This window comes from Artemia sp. Qi Xiang Cuo, chromosome 20 (assembly GCF_049724085.1).
Source record: "Artemia sp. Qi Xiang Cuo chromosome 20, ASM4972408v1, whole genome shotgun sequence".
Lineage (NCBI taxonomy): Eukaryota > Metazoa > Arthropoda > Branchiopoda > Anostraca > Artemiidae > Artemia > Artemia sp. Qi Xiang Cuo.
In genome coordinates, this window is record NC_142813.1 from 46,436,349 (window position 1) to 46,461,945 (window position 25,597).

General features: G+C 35.7%; 1 protein-coding gene across 2 annotated transcripts in view; it reads left to right on the top strand.

Moving 5' to 3' along the window:
- The first annotated feature begins 570 nt into the window (after positions 1–570).
- The window catches only part of LOC148940283 (uncharacterized), a 351,557-nt gene continuing 326,530 nt past the window's right edge, over positions 571–25,597 (top strand). The window contains exon 1 of one of the 2 annotated variants that reach the window (XM_089106268.1): positions 571–920. In XM_089106268.1, the coding sequence (XP_088962394.1) occupies positions 883–920 (38 nt within the window). In that variant the 5' untranslated portion in view covers positions 571–882. The remainder of the gene's footprint in view (positions 921–25,597) is intronic. The other variant, XM_089106269.1, reaches the window with a different exon arrangement.

Sequence of the window (25,597 nt, forward strand, 5' to 3'; positions counted from 1 at the left end):
GACTGTGGGGGAACTGCCCTGCTCAAATATATAATTTCCTAAACTTTAAACTGCGCGGAACAAAAAGGCTATCTGAAAATTTTGATTGGATGAGTTTGGGAAATTGTGGGCATGGAAGGGGTGTTAATTGCCTTCCAATCACTTTCGACTATTAAAAAGGGCACTAGCCATTTCAATTTCCAATCGAATGAGCCTTTTTGAAGTTTCTACGACAACGCTTTCTATAAAACCTTATATGCCCCCAGGGCATAACTTAAAACCCTTGCCCTGAGGGCTGTGAGTTACCTTCCATTTACTTTCGACTATTAAAAGAGACACAAGCCACTCCGATTTCCAATTGATTGAGCCCTTTTGAAGTTTCTACGACAACTTCTTCGATACGAAGTGCCCTGGTCTAAAGAAAAAAAAAATGCATTGTGCCAATATCGTTCTTAGATGCACCAAGGGCATAACTTAAAACCCTTGCCCTGAGGGTTGTGGGGGAGTGACCTCCTCTTGCACGAAGTTGGCCTAAGTCAGCTTGGGAAAATCTTGGCAGGTTAAGAAGACTAGTTGACTGTAAGCTGGTAAATCACTTGGGATAGACTAAAAAAACAGGAAAAATAATTACCAAACACTAGATTGCGTTGATGTTTATTCTTTTCGACACTAATGCCAGTTTCCACACTTGTGATTTTCTCTTAGTCAATGGTAATGCCTGCATGTGTATATTTTCAGGAGTATATTGAATGTTGACGTCAGTCAAACAGTCATCAACCAAATGTCCAGTCAATATCTAGATGCAGTTTGTATATATGGACCTTCTTGAGACAGGTATGGAGGGTGACAGCTTCACAGTAGTTCTAGACAAAGGGACTTTAGACGCTTTAGCTTCAGAGGATAATGAAGAATCACGCCAAAGAGCCATTAGTTATTTTAGAGTAAGTTTTTTTAGAGGGCTCTGTCACCCTGGTTATTCTTTAAATTTCAACTGACCTAAAATATGCTCTAGTACACAAATGACTATTTGATTAAAAATAACTATTAAAAAAATATCATTATGCGTCACACCGGCCCATATCCAACCGGAGTGGTATTTCCTGTTTGCATATGCTATCCTCCGGTCTATTCTGAATAAATTAGGTGGGGTAATTGCGCTTGTCTCTTCCATTCTTATTCTAATTTCTCTACCATTTACGTTTAAGCCAGAGTTCCGAGGCCTTGAATTTTATTCTGTTGCTCAACCCTTGTTTTGATCATGGGTTTCAGTCTTTTATACTTCTCACATGAATTGGAGAACGACCTGTGGAAGAGGCCTATATTGTCTTTGGCCAGATTCTCACTTGCCTCTATTTCTCTTTTTTCCTATTTATCCCCATTATGATTAATATAAACGACAAAATCATCTAGTGTTACCCCTTGGCTGACTAAAGCGTCTGCTTTGAAAGCAGAATAAGGCTGATCACACAACCAGGGGTCTTTAGGGCTAACCACCCTGACAAAAGCCTCAATACAAGCAAAGAAATATTAAAGATACTAGTAGTAGGCTCTTTCAATACAGATACATTAGATTATCGTACCGATAGCGGGGGTAGGATCCTCGTCTTCAAAGGTAAAAATACACGACGAGAGAGAACAAAACGACGTTCATACCCCCGAAAACAACTCTAAACAGAGAGGATATGAAGAGAATACTAGCGTATTCAGATAGTATAAGCGCTACGATTGGTTTCTGCCAGGATTGTGATAAATCAGCAAACTCTTAGGGGGAGACACAAGTACAAGGGTCACCCCAGGTAAGAAGACTTTTAGGTAGGTCCCCCCCCCCCAAATCAAGATTTTTAAATAGTATTAAAGGAGAAAGAATGAGAATAGCCAAATATACTTCATAAGAAATAGTCTGGGACCCTGCCCGAATTCTTCCCAGCAAAGAATATTTGGAATTAGAAGACCTGCCAGCCACCATGACTCTGTAAATTGCCACTCTTATAGCACAAATAACCAAGAGAAATGATAGGCTTAATTTTGCACCATAAGATGTAAACGGAATTGGTGTTCACAAAAAGAAAGAAAGAAATAAACTGAAAACCGGAGCCCCAAGATACGGTGTGAAATTGGAGATTAACGGGAGTGAGACCTTCCTGCAAAAGAGTTGTATTCCGTCAGAGTTTGATCCCAGGGTTCCTACCTTGTTTGGGCTCTTCCGTAACTGGATGTACCTTAGGACCTTTCCTTCTAGTAGTGTTTGAAAAGCGACTGAAGAAAAACCAGATAGATCATCTATGCTCGTGCTATCAACTAAGTATCTTATAAATAGATCCTAAATTTAATGCATTTGTCTGCCAAGCTGATATAAAAACCCAAGAGGTCCTTTCGTACTATCCCGAATAAATTTGTCTTGGGTGTAGAAACTAACCTGGCTTACGCCGGTCTGAACTCATATCACTTAGGGATTTAATAGTCGAACAGACTACCTAGCTAGACTGCTGCACCGAGTAGGGCCCCTGAACCAACATCGAGGTCGCAAACTCTTTTGTCGATTTGGACTCTCAAAAGGAATTACGCTGTTATCCCTATGGTAAATTGCTCTCTTTTCATCTACGGATCAATGATCATTAATTAATGTGTTTATGATCTCGAGTGTTTATTCTCTTCTCAACGTCGCCCCAACCAAACATCCTTTTCTTTCCCCCAATTACCTACCGTTAAATGGAAGACTCAGATGTAAAAGATCTATAGGGTCTTATCGTCCTCCAAGAGTATTTAAGCTTTTTCACTTAAAAAATAAATTCAACGAAATGCGGGAGACAGGTCGCCTTTCGTCAGACCATTCATTCAAGCCTCAAATCAAGAGGCTAATGATTATGCTACCTTCGCATGGTCAGTATACCACGGCCCTTTAATTAATCAGTGGGCAGGCCCGACCTCCTAGAGTTGGGAGGCGATGTTTTTGTTAAACGGGCGGAGGCGAGTTTTGCCGAATTCCTTCCAAAATTATCAGAACGGATTCTATTATATTTTTATAATTCTACTAATTTTAGCAATGTGATTGCTAAATTTTAGTATTAAGCACCGGCTAGTTTGCATTGATCAATTTTAAATTATTATCTAAGTAATACTGGTTGTTACACCCTGGCAACTTTTAAGCCTATTTATCTCGCTGATGATATTTTGATACAGTTTTTTCTAGAGCTCGTCCCCTAGAAAATTTTCCTTGTGGAGTACCCCGGAGGAGTTATCTGCAAATAAGATATAAAGTTACGAAATATTTAATAAACCAAAATCAATTGTGAAGGGACTTATGTAGCAGTCATCTTTAATTGATGCAGATCACCATATTTCGGGATTTGACGATAGCGATCGAAATTAAATAAACCCTGATACAAAAGGTACAGTACCTAAATTCTTTGAAACTAATAAAAGTTTTATTTTTCAGTACTTGGTTATGAGTGAACTTAATTCTTTTACTAATATAATATTACTTTAAATAACGGCCGTGAATGAAGATTTAAGGAGCACCCTAAAGTATCTTCTTAGTGTAAGTAAGATTTTTATTCAAACTCCCTCCCCTCTTTCAAGATGGACCTTCCGGTACACCTACCTTGTTACGACTTATCTCTTCAGTTAAGAGAGTGACGGGCGATGTGTACATCTCTAGGACCCCCCTTCAGTGTGCTAAGTCTTACTTCTAAATACACCTTCTTTCCTATGCTATTATAGAAATTCAGTGTGAGCTCCCATTGTAACCCACTCTCTCCCGAGCATGCACTATACCTTGATCTGATTTATTAGCCTAAACTATTAAGAGGATCTATTTATTTATTCCTCTGAACGACGGTATATAAGCTGCATGACTAACTCGGGTCGATTTCTTCGTGGACTGTCGTTTACGGGGCAGGTTCCTCTAGTAGGTTTCAAACCACCAAATTCTTTAGGTGTCGATCCTACTACCCAGGTTAATTAAGGATGGACTAATAGGGTATCTAATCCTAGTCATTTGGCCACCTAAAAGGCACTTTAACCAAGGAGTTTAAGATAAGTGCAGATTTCACCCTTATTAAAATAAGACACTTTTGTGTCAAAGATCCCTTATTCACCTAAAGTGTTTACTTTAGGGTCATGTATGACCGCGGATGCTGGCACAGGATAATACCCCTATCTTCTCAATCGCTGTCCCTAAAAATAGATAATAATGCCAACCACTGCACCACCAGTCTAAACAAATATCTTGCATATGGCTCGAAGCAAAAGTAAATACAACAGCTAGAATCAAACTTTTACCCCTGTAAGAGGAAGGAGCATCTACATCCAAAACTGCAAAATACTTGTAAATATGGCCCATGACAAGCTTCACCATGAACCAACGTCGATCCACGGAGGTTGATGGGTAGTTTGAACCCATTGTGGCTACTGCCCCGCTCGACAGCATAGAGAGCCCAGCCCTCGCCGACTCATCAACTTCCATTTCAGACTCGCTCTCGCATCCTGTTGGGACGTTAGTCGTGTCGGACTCGGAACTTGAATCCTCTGCGTCTCCGTTAACTAATTTGTTCCGATACTTAGAACAAATGTTCAAAGTTACCCCGAAAAAACAAAATACTTGCGGGAAACATTGAACACTGCCGCCATATTGAACCTTTGGAATTAGGAAGAGATTTTGCCAAAAAACCTTAACATTCGGCTCCTGAGCTATAGAAAAATGTCAAAATGAAAGTCCTAGTTTAGCTTATCTAAGTAAAAAAGGGTAACTTACTTTTAGCACTGTTTCACATTTTTGTACTGCTCAAATTCTCTTGCAATTAACAAGATAAGATTTTGTCCGATGCTGATTTCAAGAACTACCAACTGATTCAGACGCCATCTAGCAATAATCTAGTAGTAAGTTCGAACGAGCAATTCCACCGTCGTGCGAGAGAGAGTGCTTAGTGTTACTGATTTTGTTAAAATTCATCCCTAACGTTCAAAGTTACCCCTTTCTACGGTAGTTTCCGTTCATTTTAAGTTTGAATTTCTATTATTTAATTTCAGTCGAATGAACGCTATTATTTGCTCTTTACTTTAAACAACTTAATTTTTTAGTTTAACATTCGATAAGGATACCCAAGTAAGTTATCAAGTGCCTTTAATGCAGATGGCTTCACTAACATTTTCCGGACTAAAAAAAATTCTGTCTCTTATTGAGACGAGCTTCTCGTCCATACGACAGAACATGGGTTATTACTGACGAAAAATGAGCCAAATTTGCAGAAGTATAACGTCGACTTAAAAGACTTTTTTTTTTAACTCCGTTATTTATCAAAATTTTCACTAATATTTTTAACGCTGAAGACAAAGGCTTCCTGAAGTAAGCACTTCACCCTTTGAAGGTCAGGGGACAGTTTTGTATTGGTATCATGACCTGTACAGATGCTTTGGTTTGCTAAGTGGTTATACAGCTTTCAGTATGGAGAAAACAATTCGCTTTCATTCCCTATACCACATCATTGGGATAGTGCTACGATTTGATAACTAAAAGGACACCTATCTTGTTCATCAGAAACTTATTTAGTTTGTGTGGTCAAACTATTCAGCATTGATTGGGCGGTCTTACTATTGCTTGTAGAGCTTGGATAAGAAATTCGAATAAACGATAGAAAACTAAAACCCGACAAATACTTTCCCCTTAATCTTGGTCAGACTATTTAGCCTCTCTTGTCTTGTACCACAGAGAGAGATGTTCAGTTTTAATTAAACGTATATCACTAGGAAGTGTGAATTTTGCTTTTTCGAATAAATGGAGCAGAATTTTCTTTTAAAATCTCAGGAAAGGCCCAACCCTAAAAATCTTCTAGCACACTTGCTTGGAAACCATTAGCAATTCTTTCAAAGGAAAGGCCATGCCATCCATTTAGTAGCTTTGGGAGCTCCATGTGAAGCAACCTGCATTGATTGAAAACTATGCCCTGGGAGAATTTGCTAATAGACACTGTCAGCTGACGTTGAGACTAGCAAAATTATTTTTAAGGTATCGAATCAACTTAAGTTTGTTAGAAATGAAAAACAAAAACTTTTTGCCATTTTTTCCCTTTCTATTCAAAAAAAAAAACTGCACTCCTAGAAAAACTACGTTTTTGTCTCACTTGAAAAAGAGCTTAAGACTTCAAAACTTAAAATTTTAATTGCAATTGTCTAGGATAAAAAATTCAAACTTCAACCTTGTCTAGGGTACTTCGAAGTTCCTCTTCGAGGATACTGGTATAAGAATGGATCCTGAAAAGAAAACATCATTTAGCATTATATTTCAACCAAATTTATCGGTACAATTTTTCACTCACTTACCTACGAAAAAGAATATGCTTAAATACGAAAAAGAATTTGTTTAAATACCGAAAGTACTTCTTGATGTATTTTCAACAGGTCTTTACACATTTGATCGCAATGAAGTGTTTGCACGTTAATACTTTTATTGTTCATAGAATTTACTATTATTTTAGAAAATGTGCACCATAAAAGTATTTGGGTTATGTTGATGATTAACTATGTTTAATTTGGAACAGTTAAGTTGCTACAGTTTTCTTGGCGGTTATATAACAGAAAAGTGTTCAAAAACATAGATCTTCTTCCTTCTTCACCACTGTTCCCTCATTTGTACTGTGGTTTTATCTTTTCAAAGCAAACCAATTTCCTTTTTTATGCTAATTCTAAACTGAGCCAATCCTATTAGCTAAATTGGCTCAATCCTATTTTAGTTAACTACTCTTGAGGACACCATGAGAAGGTTGTCACCACTGTTCCCTCATTTGTACTGTGGTTTTATCTTTTCAAAGCAAACCAATTTCCCTTTTATGCTAATTCTAAACTGAGCCAATCCTATTAGCTAAATTGGCTCAATCCTATTTTAGTTAACTACTCTTGGGGGCACCATGATATGGCACCATAATAAAGGCAAAAGGGGGGGGGGTGGGCTTGGGAGGGGGATTAGTTTCCCTCCAATCACTTTCAACTATTAAAAAGGCATCAGCCCTTTCTGTTTTCAATCGAATCAGCCCTTTTAGAAGTTCCTATGACAACTACTTCGATACAAATGTTTATGGCAATTGTCTGGGGTAAAGTTTTACCGGGATTGAATTGCCTAAAGGTTCTCCCCGGGGGGGGGGGGGCATTTTTCCGTGGATGTAGAGCCGGATATTTTAGTATTATTTAAAAACCATCAAAAACTATATTAAAAAAAGAAGGTGACTTAGTGGTCATGTCAATCCTAAAACTTGGTCAAACTGACTCAGACTCTAAGTGGACAGGCCGACTTGGCCTGTCCATATATATATATATATATATATATATATATATATATATATATATATATATATATATATATATATATATATATATATATATATATATATATATATATATATATATATATATATATATATATATATATATATATATATATATATATATATATATATATATATATATATATATATATATATATATATATATATATATATATATATATATATATATATATATATATATATATATATATATATATATGAAGAAAGAAACATGGCTTTGAGTTCTTTTTCATTGAAAAAGCCTTTTTTTGAAGTGGGTCCCAACATAAAATCTTCACTTTGAAAGTGAAGGCTTTAGGCTTAGGATGCTTCTTCATCAGCAAGTTCAGTAGACATTGTCTGTTATGAGTCAACCCAAAAATCTTAGTCATCTCTTTTGTAATTCAAGTAGACTTTCCAAGTCGGCCTGTCCACTTAGAGTCTGAGTCAGTTTGACCAAGTTTTAGGATTGACATGACCACTAAGTCACCTTCTTTTTTTAATATAGTTTTTGATGGTTTTTAAATAATACTAAAATATCCGGCTCTACATCCACGGAAAAATGCCCCCCCCCCGGGGAGAACCTTTAGGCAATTCAATCCCGGTAAAACTTTACCCCCGACAATTGCCATAAACATTTGTATCGAAGTAGTTGTCATAGGAACTTCTAAAAGGGCTGATTCGATTGAAAACAGAAAGGGCTGATGCCTTTTTAATAGTTGAAAGTGATTGGAGGGAAACTAATCCCCCTCCCAAGCCCACCCCCCCCCCTTTTGCCTTTATTATTAAAAACTAAATGTTGCCATAAGATTAAATCAAAATTCACTGTGTTACTGCTAATTTCCAATAAGACATCTAAGCAGTATCCCAAGAACGACTGAGGGTATTATGTTCAAACTTTCAGAGCTACTTCTGCTCTTAAAATTTAATCAAATCAAAATAGCGTAAGTGTATCCAAGCTATCAAAGAAAGTAAACAGATTTTTTTTGCGAATGCTATCAAGTTCTCCATTTCAGGTCAACTAGAAGAGTTATGAAACTAAATTAAACACTACTATAGGTGTCCAGATTTTTAAAAGGGTGTATGTTGTTAAAAATTGCCAAAATTTTTCTCCAGCATACAAATAGCAGGCCAAACTATAAATTCTTAAAAAAACGAAAAGATTTAAGTATTATTTTCTTTTGCCCTGAAAAAAACTGTGTCAATATAAAACGAACAGAAATTAATTAAAAAAACTTTTTCCACGAAATGAGTTTTTCAAAGAAAAGTAAAGAACTCCATTAACCAAAAAATGAGCAAAAATAAAATCAAATAATCTACCAAGCGTGAAACTACCACAAACCAGCATCGATAAATAAATTAAACCCAAAACGAACATAAATTACAATGAAAAACCGAGTAAAACTCAAAAAGAGCAGAAATTAAAATAAGGGTATAATAAACCCCTATGCCTTCCTAAGGCCATAACATAATTTGAAATTTGCTGAAAAAAAAAAAAACAAATTAATTTGAACTGTCAGTTTAATATACATATACTGATATTTAGTAATCAAAATGTTAATATTATTTTATTTTCTAAATTTATAAAAGTAAAAGCATTTATATTTTTTCAGCAAAGTGCAAATTATGAACCACAAAGAAACTGCACCACTGTAACTGAACCACCCCGTTCAACTGAAACCCCTTATAACGGAACCCCCGTGCAAATGAGCCCTCGTGTAACTGAACCACCTGGCAACCGAACCTCATTTAACTAAACCCTCGTATAACTAAACCCCTGTGCAACTGAGCCACCGTTCAACTGAACCCCCGTGCAAATGAATCCTCGTGTAACTGAACCACCGGGCAACTGAACCCCATTTAACTTAACCCTCGTGTAACTAAATCCCCCTGCACCTCAAATAGTCAATTCACCAAAAGGAAATATGTGCACGTTCAGGCCTGGATTTACGACTAGGTCCCTAGGCCCGGACCTAGGGGCACATAATGCCAGGGGTAGCAATAAATTATCATAGAGTAATTTTTTCCTGACAAAAACTGGACTGAAGTGATTTATCGTCGCCAGGTGCATTCTGCCGCCACGCTTCTATTCACAGAAAACTGAATTTAAAACAGCACAGGAATTCCATGGTCACTTATAAACTGTAAGGTATCTCCCAAGATTGGTAGTTGAGAGTTCGATACTGCCCCTAGACTTGGTTCAGTTTGCGTTTGTTGTATTCTTCTCTGTTTATCTATTTCAATGTGTTGACTACATTACTTTATTGCAATCAACTTTATTGTTGAATTAAAAAGTTGACTCAACTTTATTGCAACACATTCAAACCAGGGATAGTCTAGGAATTCTCTTCCAGGGGAGAACAAGCCTGCAAAAATCTTTAGAGGTATGAATGGTTCTTGTCAGATGAAAGGCCTTTGGGGGTAGGTTATCTCTGTTTCGAGTGTGATTAGTGCCCAATTCTATTCAAATGTGTTTTCTAGCTTTATTGAACTGTATCAAAATAAAGACATTTTTGGAGGAACAACAACCCTGTGGAAATTTTGAAATACAGAGTGGTCTTTTGTAAGAAATTTATATTTTTGTGTGGGGGAGGGATAGAATATTCAAAGATTTTTTTTTGGGGGGGGGGCAAAGATAAGAACAGAAATATCCAAGTTACAAATTTTGTTTTTGCCAAAAAAAGAGTTCCTTTTTGGATGAGGGACATCTCTGTTTATGTGTTTCAATGTTTTGACTATCCAATTCTATTCAAATAAGTATTCTAACTTTATTGAAATGTATTCAAACTAGGGATGTTCAAACGGATTTTTTCAGGGGGAGGGCAAGCCCGCAAACTTTTTTAGGTACAAAATATTCTTTCCCTGAAAAAAATTGAGGAGAGGAATATTAAAAACCCTATGCCATTGATAAATGCCCTTATTTCCCCCATTGACCATCCCCACGGATGTTCGATCCCTGAGGAAGACTGAGTTGAAAGCATTATGGACAAAACATTGATCAAGATCCATAGCATAATTATTTTCCCAGTATTTTTGTGTCAAGCAAGAGGCAATTTTTTTTTATACAAGCCTGCTTCGAGGCCCATGTCGATTGCTTGCCCACCCTAAGGTTTGGCTGAAATGGCGCCTCTGGATAGAGAAAAGGATACAGAGAAATAAAGAAAAAAGAGAGGAATTCTGTAAAAATTCCTTAAAATTCTGGTTTGCTCGATTTTCATCAAAATTGTAGAAGAATGGCAGGATTGTAGCACATATGTGTCATTTAACAGTGCACATATGTGTCATTTAACACTTGACAACAGTACGGAAGATAACCACGAAGTCTTCAAATTTTTACTAAGAGGTAAAATTCTAGTTTAGCTACTTTTTGCTCTCTTGGAAAGGGGTTAGGTTAGGAAAATGAAAATTTCGGTAATGAATCCAGGGCAAAAAAAAATACTATAGGAAGATATTGTCAAGCTTCTATGTTAACCCTCTTATGATTTCTAAGTCTTAGAAATGTCCCTACTTGACAGGTCTGTACCTATTGAAATTTTTACAAAACATCATTTTACCTTAATTTTCATTCATTTTCTCTGGTTTTAGTTCTGAAAATGCATTTGCTATTGTTTGAGTAGAATTTTGAGCCATATTAGTTGTTTTTTTTTTTTCCAAATTTAGGAAATGTATTTTCAGATCTTTGAAACATCATAAATGAAGCTGAAAAAGTTTTGTTGTACTTGATTTAAGAAGAAGATCTATTTTGCAAGGTTTTACTTTTATAATATAAGGATTTTTAAATGTCATCTAAGGTCAGGGCCCTCTAGAGAGAGAAGAAGTGGAGGAGGTACTTCAAAATACCTTTCCAGTACATACTTAGTCATTAGACCAATCCCTGAAAGTTTTGTTTTCCCAACCTAACCCCTTTCCAAGATAGCAAAAGTAACTGAAGCAGCTAGAATTTTACCCCAAAAAGCTGTATGCCACTGTAGTTACGGTGGTCACCAATGGCTCTGAAACTTGGCCGATTTGAGAGGCTGGTGAGAATATTCTCAGTGTTTATAAAGAATAGTTTTCGGTACTCATTCAAGTGACGGTATATCTAACAATAAGCTGTGTGAAAAATGTGGTTCAATCCCACTTGCTTGAGCTATAATGAAAGAAAAACTATGATGGTTATGTCACGTTAAATGGATCAAGAATGATGCCAAGTCCAAGGAAGAGCAATGAGGCTGAACACGCCCCTACTTGGCACGCCCTTAGGATAAATTATTTTTGCAAGTTCATGGGTAGTCTAGAAGATTTAGTTGAAAAAGTTGTTTTTCATAAATGTATATTGTTAAGTTATATTTTATTAATGCAAATAGTTAACTTACCAGACTGCATCTTGCTCCAAAAGTAAGGATGCAGATTTAAATAATAAACCTCAGTCTCTTCGTTTCACAGTACTGATCGGCGTTATCAATTGACCCCAGTTGGAAAATGTATTTTTATTTATAGTTGGAAACCATTTACGGCTAGATAATTTAGTAAAATGAAAATGTTGAGTTAATTATAATGCTTTGAAAGCTTTACAGTTGGGTGAAAGGGCTGAGACTATATTTGATCTTATTTTATTTTATTGATATACTATACACTAATCATATTTCTTAATTTATAATATTTTGATTTGTAATTTAATATTTTAGGCATGTTTCAGTCAAACTATATTTTTAATGTAATCTTTTAACTCACAAAATAAGTTGAAGAAGCAAGCCCTGGTCTCTTCCAGTTTTTTTCTTTTCTTTTTTTGAGAAACTAATTTACAAATTTACTTAAATATGAATACATTTTCATAATATCTTAGAATGAAATTCTCGTATATGGCTTTCCCGCACAAGCTAACCTTGTTCTACTTCTGCTGTTCGTACCATATTTTTATGAAGATACCTTATGTAATCCAGTTGTTATAAAACATTACAGCTTCAGAGACCAAAATATTGAAAATACATACTGAAGAGTTTTACACAATTTTCCAATTACCGCTAAAATCCCAATTAGAATTTCCCAAATAACCAATTGTCCTCGCAGTATATATATATATATATATATATATATATATATATATATATATATATATATATATATATATATATATATATATATATATATATATATATATATATATATATATATATATATATATATATATATATATATATATATATATATATATATATATATATATATATATATATATATATATATATATATATATATATATATATATATATATATATATATATATATATATATATATATATATATATATATATATATATATATATATATATATATATATATATAAATCAAATATAGATTTTTACCCGTCGGTACAACTGAAAAATTTCTGAAAGAATTTTGAGCTGCTTAATATTTCCATTCCACTATAATTCTTTAGCTGTAATATATCTCTACAATAGAATTTTCTTACCGATAAATAATTACATACATGTGTTTAAATTTATTGAAATACTTCATAGAAAAAGCAAAATATTGCCGTTATAAATTGCTGAAAACTAAGTTCCTGGCAGCATTTACCACTCCGAAGAAATTTTCTGGTTGGACTGATGTTGACCGGCCTTGCCTTTTCCACCTCGGTACTGGTAGATATGAATGTTTACTACTTTAGCTGTGTAGAGACACACTTTAATTACTTCTTACCCCCCCCCCCTACCTCTTTCAACCACCTCTACTACCACCCCCCTACCCCTGCACATTAGGGGGGTGGTGGTAAAGCATAGCATATAATAAATACAGAACCTAAACTAACCTAGGTACCTTTTTTCCTCCTAAACCCCAAAAAACTAAAGCTTAAATATAGTTCCTGGAGAGAGAACCCCCTTGTTTATAGAGCATAAGATAGGAAACTACTGGGTATTGGTATCTGATCTTTGCTTTTCTCAAGTTGCATTCTTGCACGTTGCCCAGATATTAGAACAGTACCAAAAAATCTAATGGAACAAAAACAGAAATTATATTAAGAACAAAATTAGAGAGTCATGGCTTCTCTGAATGACAAATGTTGATAAAATAAAGCAATACTAATAGATCATTATATGTCATTGTTATTATGTAATATATATACACTATATGTGTATTATGAATCATATACAATATATTATTGTATTGTTTGTACTTACCAATGTACACTGTTTATTCTAATTCAGCATTAGGCCACATAATTTTGGGGTGCCAATTTGGTGGGGGGGGGGGAGCAGTTGCCTCAGTTAGACTTTGAAAAATACCTTCTTATTTCTATTTTGCTACTTTTTATTTTATCATGGCTAACTGGTTATTTTTGCCCCATTTACATTTTAAGAATTGGAATCACTGACATAATTACTAGATACAAATCAGCAGCACAACTGGGCTATATTTTGTTTAGTGAGGAGCCGGAATAAAAGACTCTTACTTAGTTACTTCATAATAAATAAATTACTATAGTTAATAGACTTTGAAGTTGATACCATGATCCTATACTTTTCTCCCCCCTTTTGGTAGGCTATATACCAAAAATATAGTGTTGATTTATAGTTCAGGGTATATTTTTCACCATTATGGAGGGAGGGAGGGGGGAATAAATTTCTATTGGAAATGAATTTCAGCCCCCCTCCCCTATATATGCCAATTCAGGGTTAGGTTAGGTATATATAGGGGGGGGCTGAAATTCATTTCTGATGAAATGCTTATTATATTCATAATCAGCATAAAAAAAAGGCATCAAATGGTGTATTCACTTTATTCCCAACTCAATAGTATGATTTGGTAGATATTTACCAGGAGGGGATCTTGATAAATTTAGCTATATATGGATTCACAATCGAATTCTGACTATATGTGTGTCTATTTTTTAGGCTAGACCATCTTAATATGAGGTTAGGCTAATCAGAAAATTTATCTCTTTTGAAATGGCCTAGTCTAAAGAATCTTATAGTGTTTCTTTCTAAAGGGTGATTGCACAAAACTAATACACAGATGTTCTAAAAGTATAGCCTTTCTTTTGTAAGCTAAAGAACCTAATTGTGAAATAGGCCTTGGTTACCTACATTTCTATAGGCTAGGCATAGGCTAATCTACATAAAATGAAGCATTTTTTTATTCTGTTGCTTACCATGATGATGAATCTTCAAATGAACTTCTCGGTTCCTCGGGACTTGCGCAATGATCTTGGTGTGTCTGTATATCTATTGATACTTGGGTGTCCTTGAATTTATATTTCAAGTTGGGAGCTGTGGGCGCTATGGGTTCTTGGGCGCTAAAGTAAATGTTTTGGGTTCTTGGGCGCTTTGGGCACTGGGCACTAAAGTATCGTCGGTAAATTCATTTCTGACAGAAATGATTATTATATTTGTAATCAGCATAAAAAAGGCATCAAATGGTGTATTCACTTTATTCCAAACTGAATAATGATTGGGTAGATATTTACCAATGAAACTATCAGGGGTGGTTCTACAGGCAAAACTATGTCACAGGAAGGAATTTTGAAGTTCTTACCTCCACTCCTCATCCCTCTGGAGGGTCCTGACCTTTAAAAATAAATGTGTTATAAAAGCGAAATGTTATAAAATAGATCCTCTGCTTAAATGAAGTGCTAAAAAATTGTTTTCAGCATCAAAACATAGCTCAATCCCAATTTATAAGGTTTTAAAGATATGCAAATAGGCTACATTCCCTGAAATAAAAAAAAACCATTGATATGGCTAAAAATTCTACCCAGGGGTGATCGTATCGACCCAGTGGTCCTAGAATATCATGGGAGGGCTCATTGGAACGGAAATAAAAGTTCTAGTGCCCCTTTTAAGTGACCAAAAAATGGAGGGCAACTAGGCCCCCTCTCACGCTCATTTTTTTCCAAAGTCGCCCGATCAAAATTTTGAGATAGCCCTTTTGTTCAACATAGTCGAAAATATGATAAGTATGTCTTTTACGATGACTTATTCCACCGAAGTTCCTGGGGGGAGTGCTGAAAGTTGTGAACTTTACCCAATGTTAACATATAGTATTGGTTATTGGTAAGTATACAGACATTTTCAGGGTTTTTTTTCTGGTAGTTGGCGGGTGGGGTCGGGGGTTATATGGGAGGATCTTTCCAAGAAGGAAGTTTTCATGGGGGAAGAGACATTGCTATGAAGGGGGCGCCGGATTTCCCATCATTATTAAAAAAAAAAATTAGCAATTAAATAAAAAAAACAAGTTTTTCAACTGAAAGTAAGGAGCAACATCAAAATTTAAAACGAACAGAAAATATTACGTATATGATTGGGTTCACCCCCTAGTCAATACCTCGCTCTTCAAGCCAAAGATTTTTTAATACTTTCATAAGATCTACTTATTCTAATTAACGGCCTTTGTGATTAAAGGGTCATTTTTAAAGAATTGGAACAAAATTCGAACTTTAGCTTAAAGAGCAAGGTATTTACTAGGGGGCAAACCCCCTAATATACATATTAAAAATCTTTGAATGTAGAAGTTCGTTACGTAAGTTAATTCGTAAGCTACGTATATTTATTACTAATAAAAACGTTCGTAAATAAAATTAAACAATTTTCGCGAAAGCCACTTAACCAAATAAAAGTAAAATTAATATGCAAATTTTGTTTTAAATATTCATGTACGGTGAGCCAAAATCAAAACCTTCATCAATTCAAAAACGTTCAAAAATTAAATAAAAAAACAAGTTTTTTTTTCAACTGAAAGTAAGGAACGATGTTAAAGCTTAAAACGAACAGAAATTGTTCCGTATATGAAAAGGGGGCTGCCCCTTCCTCAACGCCTCGCCCTTTACGCTAAGTTCAACTTTCTCACAACTCTTTTTTTTACAATAAAAACTTTTGCGTAAAGACGAGGCGTTGAGGAGGGAACAGCCCCTTTCATATACGGAATAATTCTGTTCGTTTTGAACAGAATGAGGGGGGAATTTTCTGCCGGGTTATCTTCCGAGGGGGTTCAGGGGCATTTTCTTTGGTAGGGGACGTTTCCAGAGGGGTTTGATTTACCATCTTTAATACAGTGGAATGGTGCTAGGCATTTTTCCCCGAACCCCCTGGAACATTACCACCCACACACCCATATACCCCGGGATATCTTCACATGCTTATTATTATAATAAAAAGGAAAGCTCTATGGACCTATTGTAGTCAGGAGCCAGCGTACTCTCCCTGGAAAAATAACTCCGCGGAGAAAATACCCTTGCAAAGAAAAGTCCTTGGGGAAATTTTATCTGGAGTATTTTGCTGGAAAGGTGTTTTCTGAGGGAGGGGTGAATTGCCGCGCCGGGGTAAACTCCATTGTCCCTTGTCTCTCTCCTACTCTAAATTGTAATGTTTTTATTTTTTGTTCATTTTTCCCTTATTCCTTGTTTTACTTTATTTTCGTCTATTTCTGGATGGCAAAATTTACTTTTACTTTAATTTAACCTTTGATTTAAGCTTAGCTTTCTGTTGTCTTTCTTAGCTTTCTGTTACCTTTCTTAGCTTGAAGATTTTTTGTTTGTCTTTATTTTGTTTTGATAAAAAATCTCAAATTTTGACAAAAATATCTTTAAGGCATACGTATTTAAAAAAGACAAAAATGATCAAAATTCAATCAATACAAGTCGCTTCTAGGGAATGCACATATAAATGTAATTATACATAAAATTTTCTGCTGCTTTCAGAGATCTAAGAACTAAACTGTCGAGAGGATAAAAGGAAACAAATACTTATTTACTATTGACCAAATAGTAACAAATTTTAGTGACCAAAACTATACGGTTTTATGGCAAAGACTACAACAATAGCTATGACCCTCATAAAATGACGAAGCACTTGAACAATCGTCACTGTAACTATCAATTTATATGTTTATATAAATTCACTATTGTTTCCAAAAACGAATGACGAATTAGATCGAAAAAAAAATTATCGCTCCACTAAGTAATTCACAGTCTTTATTTACAAATACTACTACTACTACTGCTAACAACTCACCGCAGCACCAAGCTGCCTGAGGCCAACACAGCTACGCATGATCCTCCTCCATTCCAATCTATTCAAAGCCTCCTTCTTTACATCCCCCATGAAGTTTCAATTTCCTTTAAATCTTTCTTTATGACGTCCTTCCATGCCAGACGGGGATGACCTGCTTTCCGTTTAGCCCTAGATGGTTGGACGAAAAGAACAATATTCGGCAATATGTCATCCTTCATCCGCAGAACGTGCCCTAGCCACCTCAACCTTTCTTTCATTATAGCCCTAGAAAGTTGTATTGAACCACATTTTTTGTATAGCCTATTGTTTGAAATACGGTCAGTCAGCCGGGTACCCAGAACAATCCTTAAGCAGTTTCTCTGGAAAACATCTAGCAAATCTTCATCCGCTTTTCTGGGCGTCCATGCTTCAGAGCCATATTTGACCACTGTCATCACTGTAGCTTCTAAGATTCTAATCTTGGTTTGCAGACTTATCTTCCTATTCTTCCAGACTTTTTTTAATTGTGAAAAAACACCCTGAGCCTTGGCTATTCTATTTTTAACATCTTCACTGCTCCCACCATCTTTACTAATAATACTACCAAGGTAGGTGAAACTGCCCACCTGATCGATCTTTTCATTACCCAACGTCACCTTTTCATCTTCACTTATTCCTAGCCTTAGTGACTTAGTCTTTCTAGCATCAATTTTCAAACCAATACTAGCACCCTGAGCTCGCAAAACCTCTAAGACTTCATTCATTTTGCTCACACTTTCATCTAGGATGCATAAATCATCAGAATAGTCTAAGTCCAGGAGATTGTTTCCTCCCCATTTGATTCCGTGGTTTCCCATTGCCTTTCCTGTGCTCCTCAAGACAAAGTCCATCAAAATAATCCATATAAAGGGGGATAGAACATAACCCGGCTTAACTCATTATTTAATATAAAACCAGCTGCTAACCTCATTTCCTACCTTAACCGCAGTAATGTTATTCTCGTACACAGCACTAATCACTTTAATGTATTAGTCTCGTATACCATACAATGATAAAACCTTTACTAAAGCTCTTTTATCAACTTAATTTAACGCTTGCTCATAATCTATAAAACTGAGGACCAAAGGTGTTTGAAAACTTATGCACTTCTCAATTATTAACCTAAGAGTAAAAATTTGGTCAATACATCCTCTACCTTTTCTAAAACCACACTGTTCTTCTTTTAAAACTTTGTCTACAGCATCTCTCAGCCAAAAAAGTGTCATATAACTAAGTAATTTTCTACCTACAGAAACCAGACAAATGCCTCGATAAATACCACATTCACTTTTATCACCTATCTTATAAAGTGGCTTAATTAGGGTTTTCCTAAATTCGTTAGGTACTTCCCCCTTTTCAAGAATCATATTCATAATCTTCAATAACTTATTTCTAACCTCAGAGCCACCATATTTAAGAAACTCTTTTACTACCCTATCAGCACCTGGAGCCTTATTATTCTTTAATCGTTTTAGTACTGTTTCTAATTCCTCCTCACAAAACAAATCTTCCTTCACATCCAAGGTATCACAAACTTTTTCATTTTCCTCTATATTTTTTCCTGCAACTCTATCTCGGTTAAGCAAATTCTCAAATGTTCGGCCCATCTCGCTTTAGCTTTTTCCTTATCGCTAATTGCCACCCCATTCCTATCTTTAACTGGGACAAGTCCGGATTGACTACTACCTCTCAATTTGTTAACGTGCCAGTACAATATTTTACTATTATGCCGTCTAGCTGCATCTTCTAAATCCTCGGCAATTTTATCCATGGCCTCCACTTCACACCTCCTTAGTTCATATTTCAATGCTTTCTCCACTTTCTTTACATTTCTTTTGTTTTCAAGTGATCTATCACTCAGATAATTCTTGTACAAGTCCTTTCTCCTTTCTATTAAAAATTAAGCTTTTTCACTAATATTCTTAGCTGCAGTCCTAGCTTTCTTTTTTAAGAGACCTTCAGCAACTTCACAAATTATTTTTCTAAAATTGTTCCAACCATCTTCCACATTATCAAATTTTAAACTCTTAAGTTTAGTATTCAACTGTTCCTGGAAAGTTTCTCTTAAATTCTCATCCTGGAGTCTACCAACATCATAACTTCCCGGAAGGTAATTAACCATCCGAAACTTCAGCTTTAAATTAACCCTTGACACTACTAGATGATGATCTTTACTTTTAACATAAATAACAGCACTCCTATATACCCTAGTATTTTGTATTGATCCTGCCAGTCATCGGTTTACTATAACATAATCAATAAGGTTTGCTGTCTTACCATTACGTAAACACCAGGTTAACTTATGAGCCATTTTATGACCAAACACCGTATTGGTTATAACTAGATTGTTATACCTACAAAATTGCAAAAGTCTGTATCCATTACTGTTTTCTTTTCCTACACCAAATTTACCTAAGCTGGGATACCATCTATCCTTATTTCTACCAACCTGGGCGTTAAAATCTCCCAGCAATAACATCATATTTTTTCCTGGGACCTTGTCTATTTGCTCCTGTCACTGTAAGTAAAATTCATCTGAGTCACTAGTATCTCCATCAGTCGGTTCTACAGGGGCGTATACTACTATAACTGATACCTTGAACTTTTTAGTCATAAAATGATATGAGTTTCTGAAACTCCTAATAAATCCAGTTCGAATCGTCTGAATTCGTCAGTCAAAATGTCGATACGATAGTCATTTTTTAATGTCGTAACATTCCAAGTTTCAATTTTCATGTTCTTTAAATCATTGAATTTTTGTTTCGCCTCAGGAAAAGCAATGATCCCGGATACCAGTGCAGGACGGAGATCACATATCTTCTCAATTCTACACCGAAGTGCTTAAGCCGGCTTAGAACCGGACAGAAAGAAGTCTCTGGAACCTCCATGACTGGAGGCTTTGTGCAATCCTGGACCCATCTTGTTCACAACATGGTTTTCAGCGCTTGGCGATGCTCTTCTATCAACAAGAATCGAAATCCGGCACAGACAATCTCAAGCCTATTACCAGTAGTAACTAAGGTACTATTTTGCTTGCCTGTATAGGAATTCCCATGTTATTTGCTTGCCTGTATAGGACCATGCTATTTGCTTGCCCCAATAGCAATTCCTATGCCATATGCTTGCCCCTATAGGAAAAACATTTTATTTGCTTGCCCCTCCGTACCAAACAGGTTGTGTGTGTACTTTCAAGTAATTGGGTTACCAGGGTCATTTGCCTATTACAATGAACTCTTCATGGCTTGGCAGACATGTTTTTTTTATTATGACATCGATTTTTTTGTGTGTCAGTCGATTAGAGAAAGTTGGTGGTTAGTCCAATATAATAACTTGATTGATCGGCGATGGATGTAACTTAATTTACTTAGACAATGAACGATATTAATTAGTGATTGATTGTATCAGTGGAGAAAAAAAGGATTAAACTGATTAATAGTTAAGGTAACCCCAAAGGAGCTGTTAACTGAGGTAATTTGTTATAAATTTGAAAAATACCTAACGACGAATCGGAAACGTTTGATTAACATTTGCAAAAAAGGAGTAATGGGATTTGCAAATTGGAGGAGATGGGGTGGTTATGCACTGTATAATACACAAGTGATGTTTTGGAGAGCTAGGGGTCGTGTGTGTCTCTTTGGGCTATGTGTGTCTCTTTGGGGGCGTTTGAATCTTTTGGTTACTAAAGTATTATATTTTCATCATGTTTTAGGATATTCGATTAGGATTAACTTAACTTCATTCCTTGAGTGTTGTCGGGGTAACACGCAAGTACCAAATTTTGAGTTCACCGCAGGGGTTTTCCACAAGGAGAATTTTCCATGGGGAGGGAATTTTCCAGGAGGTGAATTGCTACAAGTTTCATGGGAAATCATCCGTACATAGGTTTTTTTCCAAATTTTTAAAGAAAATTTGCAAATGAAAAGGGGATTTTTGCACCCAACTTTTGTTAATTTTTGCTCGTTTTGGGTTTTGATTCGATTATTTCCTACATTCTTTCCAGTCTCATGAAATGAAATTAAACAAATGTAAAAGATTTTTCAACTAAAGTAAGGAGCAAGTTTAAAACTCATAACAGATTGAAGTTACTTTGTATATAAGGGGAGGGGGGGACTGCCCCCTTTTCAACACCCTGCTCGTTAAACAAAAGTGTTTTTTTTTATGCGTTTAAAAATATTTTTTTTTTGAATTGCAAATTTCCTTAAAAAAATTGGAAAAAAAGCCAACCTCACAATAAAGAGTAAGGAGTTAAAAATGAGACAGACGTTTGATTTTTTACATAATTAAATAAATAAAAACGGGAGTTCAGTTGTACAGGGTTTCGGTTATACAGGGGTTCAGTTAAAGAGGTCTCACTTGCACGAAGGTTCAGATGCATGGGGATTCACTTGCTTGGGGTTCAGTTACACGGGGATTCAGTTACAATGGAACCCACACAAAAAAACAATGGGGGCACACACACACAAATTAGCCCAGTGGCCTACGAGAAATCATGGGTTGCATGGGGGGTTGACTTGCACGGGGGTTCAGTTAAAGGGGGTACAGTTACACGGGGGGGGTTTTCCACAAGGAGAATTTTCCATGGGGAGGGAATTTTCCAGGAGGTGAATTGCTACAAGTTTCACAGGAAATCATCCGTACATAGGTTTTTTCCAAATTTTTAAAGAAAATTTGCAAATGAAAAGGGGATTTTTGCACCCAACTTATGTTAATTTCTGCTCGTTTTGGGTTTTGATTCGATTATTTTCTTCGTTCTTTACAGTCTCATGAAATGTAATTAAACAAATATAAAAGATTTTTCAACTAAAGTGAGGAGCAAGTTTAAAACTCATAACAGATTGAAGTTACTTTGTATATAAGGGGAGGGGGGACGGCCCCCTTTTCAACACCCTGCTCGTTAAACGAAAGTTTTTTTTAGTGCTTTGAAAAATCTTTTTTTTCAATTGCAAATTTTCTTTAAAAATTGGGAAAAAAAGCCAACTTCACAATAAAGAGTAAGGAGTTAAGGATGAGACAGACTTTTGCTCTTTTACATAATTAAATAAATAAAAACGGGGGTTCATTTGTACAGGGTTTTGGTTATACAGGGGTTCAGTTAAAGAGGTCTCACTTGCACGAAGGTTCAGATGCATGGGGATTCACTTGCTTGGGGTTCAGTTACACGGGGATTCAGTTACAATGGAACCCACACAAAAAAACAATGGGAGCACACACAAAAGCCAAATTATCCCAGTGGCCTATGAGAAATCATGGGTTGCATGGGGGGTTGACTTGCACGAGGGTTCAGTTAAAGGGGGTACAGTTAAACGGGGGTTTAGTTAAATTGGGTTGAGTTGCACGAGGGTTCAGTAGCACGAGACTTCAGTAGCACAGGGGGTTCAGTTGTACAGGGTTTCGGTTATACAGGGGATCAGTTACATGGAGGGTATAGTGACATTTTAAAAGATGATTTTAGAAGAGGATTTGAAGATGAAACTCTGTGGTCGTTATAATACACAAGTTCCATTTGAACAGTGTTGCGAGGTCTCCTACCCCAACCCCAAAGGGTTCCGGTCCTCCTACCCCAACCCTGAAGGAAGCCAGCTGTCCTCAAAGGTCCCCCAAGCTCCCAAAGGACCACCCAGCCCTCAAGGGCCCCCTCAAACCCTCAAAGGCCATCCCCGGGCTCCCGTCTTTCGTAGATGAATGTTGTGTGAAAGTTATGTTTCGGGGTGTATGGGTTGCTATTTTTGACTTTTCGGAGTTGGATTTCTTAGTCTTTCATAGGTATGTGTTGTCTGAAACCTATGATTTGGGATGGGTTGTTTGCTATTTTTTACTTTTCCGAGCTGGATTTCTTACACCTTTCATAGGGGTGTGTTGTCGGAAAATTATGATTTAAGATGTGTAGTTTGCAAGTTGGACTTTTCAGAGTTAGATTTCTTAGTCTTTCGTTGGTGTGTGTTGTCTGAAATCTATGATTTGGGATGTGTGGGTTGCTATTTTTTTTTTACTTTTCTGAACTTTAGCTTAAGTTCGTAGCCACTAGAGGAACATTTTTGTTGTATCTATTGGTATCAATATTCCGTTTTTTAGAGTTTAAGTAACTATTGAGCCTTACGTGCCTGAAATCATGAATTAGAATATTTAATTAGCTGTTTGGGTTTTCAGACAAAGTTTTTTAGATGTTCATGGGTGTTAGTTTCCTGGAGGGGTTTTATGACTCCTCCCTCCAATGAATTCGGTTGGTTTTAGGAATCATCCCCCTAGCCATAACTCCATTCAACCTTGAGTGAAGATATAAAAGTTTGATGAAGTATTTTTCTACTTAACAACTACATTAATAACTTCCAAGATGATAGGACTTTATGACATAGAATTTATCAGTTACCGAGAGTTCAATGACTCCTCCCCGCAATGACTTCCAGGGATTTTATAACTCCTCCCCACAATGAATTCAGATGGTTTTAGGACTCATCCCCCCTAGCCAAAACTCCATTCAATCTTGAGTGAAGATATAAAAGTATTATGAAGTATTTTTCTCCTTAACAACTACATTAATAACTTTCAAGATGATAGGAAGGTATGACACAGAATTTATCAATTACCCACAGTTCAGTGACTCCTTCCTGCAATAATTTCCAGGGGTTTTATGACTCCTCCTCACATTGAATTCAGATGGTTTTAGGACTCATTCCCCTAGCCATAACTCCATTCAACCTTGAGCGAAGATATAAAAGTTTGATGAAGTATTTTTCTGCTTAACAACTACATTAATAACTTCCAAGATGATAGCACTGTATGACACAGAATTTATCAGTTTGAAAAAATCATCTTGTGGTGTTATATTTGAATGTGCATTTTTATTATTGTCTATGGAACTCGAAGAAATTGATTGTTATCATTGGATAGTGAACTATAACATGTTTGAGTATGATAAAAGCTTGTGGAGTACTACATTACGTCAAATAAACAGACTGGGATTTTACGATAGAGTGATTACACCATTTAATAATGTTGGTCGGGAACTGAGAGATGTTCAGGAGGAAGTCAGTGAAATTTGCAGCTTTTTCGGGGTTGAAGCACTCTACGTAAAGGGCAATGTACCTACAGATAAAGTTTTAATTCAAAAGTTTGACCCTAGGATTCCACTTTTCAATCTAGAAGAGTTTGAGTGTCCTAAATTTGAAGGGTGTTATCATCGTCCTGAAGACGAGGTTAGGTTCTTCGCACAGTGGATACCTAAGAACATATCCGATCGTGATAAATCCATAAGACATGGTAAAAACTATTCTATATCATGGGACCATCGTTTGTGGATGTTTAAGAGTGAACTCTAAGTACTATTTTTTATGTAAACATTTGTTGTTGTGTTTTTTTCTCAAAAAAATCTGTTAATACGTTTAAGCAATAAATATCTTAAGCTTAACCCGTCTTTATTCTTTAGAATAGTTCTATTGTAAGCAAGTACAATTTCTTTCTTGAAATCAACTATTGGATACAAAATACTGAAATTTCATTCAAGAAATTATGAAGGAATTGTAAATAGGTAACACACTCATTCTTGAGGTCACCTCTTGGACACTCAATACAGAAATTTCATTAAAGAAATTATGAAAAAATTGTAAGTAAGTAGCAAATTCTTTCTTAAATTCACCTGCTGGATAAACAAAAAAGACATTTCGTTCGAGAAATTATCAGAAAATTCTAAGTAAGTAACAAATTCTTAATTGTTTTCATAACTTAGATATAGGATGTAGAAATTTAATTCAAGAAATTATGAAAATATTTGTAAGTAAGTAACAAACTCTTTATTGATTTCACCTCTTGGATATACAGTACAGATACTTCATTCAAGAAATTATCAGTCGTTTTATTCCGTGTGATTTTTTTTTTACATGGTGTTCGTTCAAAAAGCGAGGATTTCTGTTTAATAAATAATTCTTATATTTTTTCTGTTAAATTGAAAACGAGGATTTCTGTTAAATAAATAATTGTTATACCTTTTAAAATAGCTTTACGGGTTTTGAGGGGCTCTGTCGTTTTATTCCCTGTGATTTTTTCTTTACATGATTTTCGTTCAAAAATCGAGGATAATAAATAATTGTTATACCTTTTAAAATAGCCTTATGGGGTTTGAGGGGCTCTGTCGTTTTATTACTTGTGATTTTTTATTTACATGGTGTTCGTTCAAAAAGCGAGGATTTCTGTTAAATAAATAATTCTTATATTTTTTTACGTTCAATTGAAAGCGAGGATTCTGTTAAATAAATAATTGTTATACTTTGATTTTGTCAATGCTATCCCAAGTATCTGTCA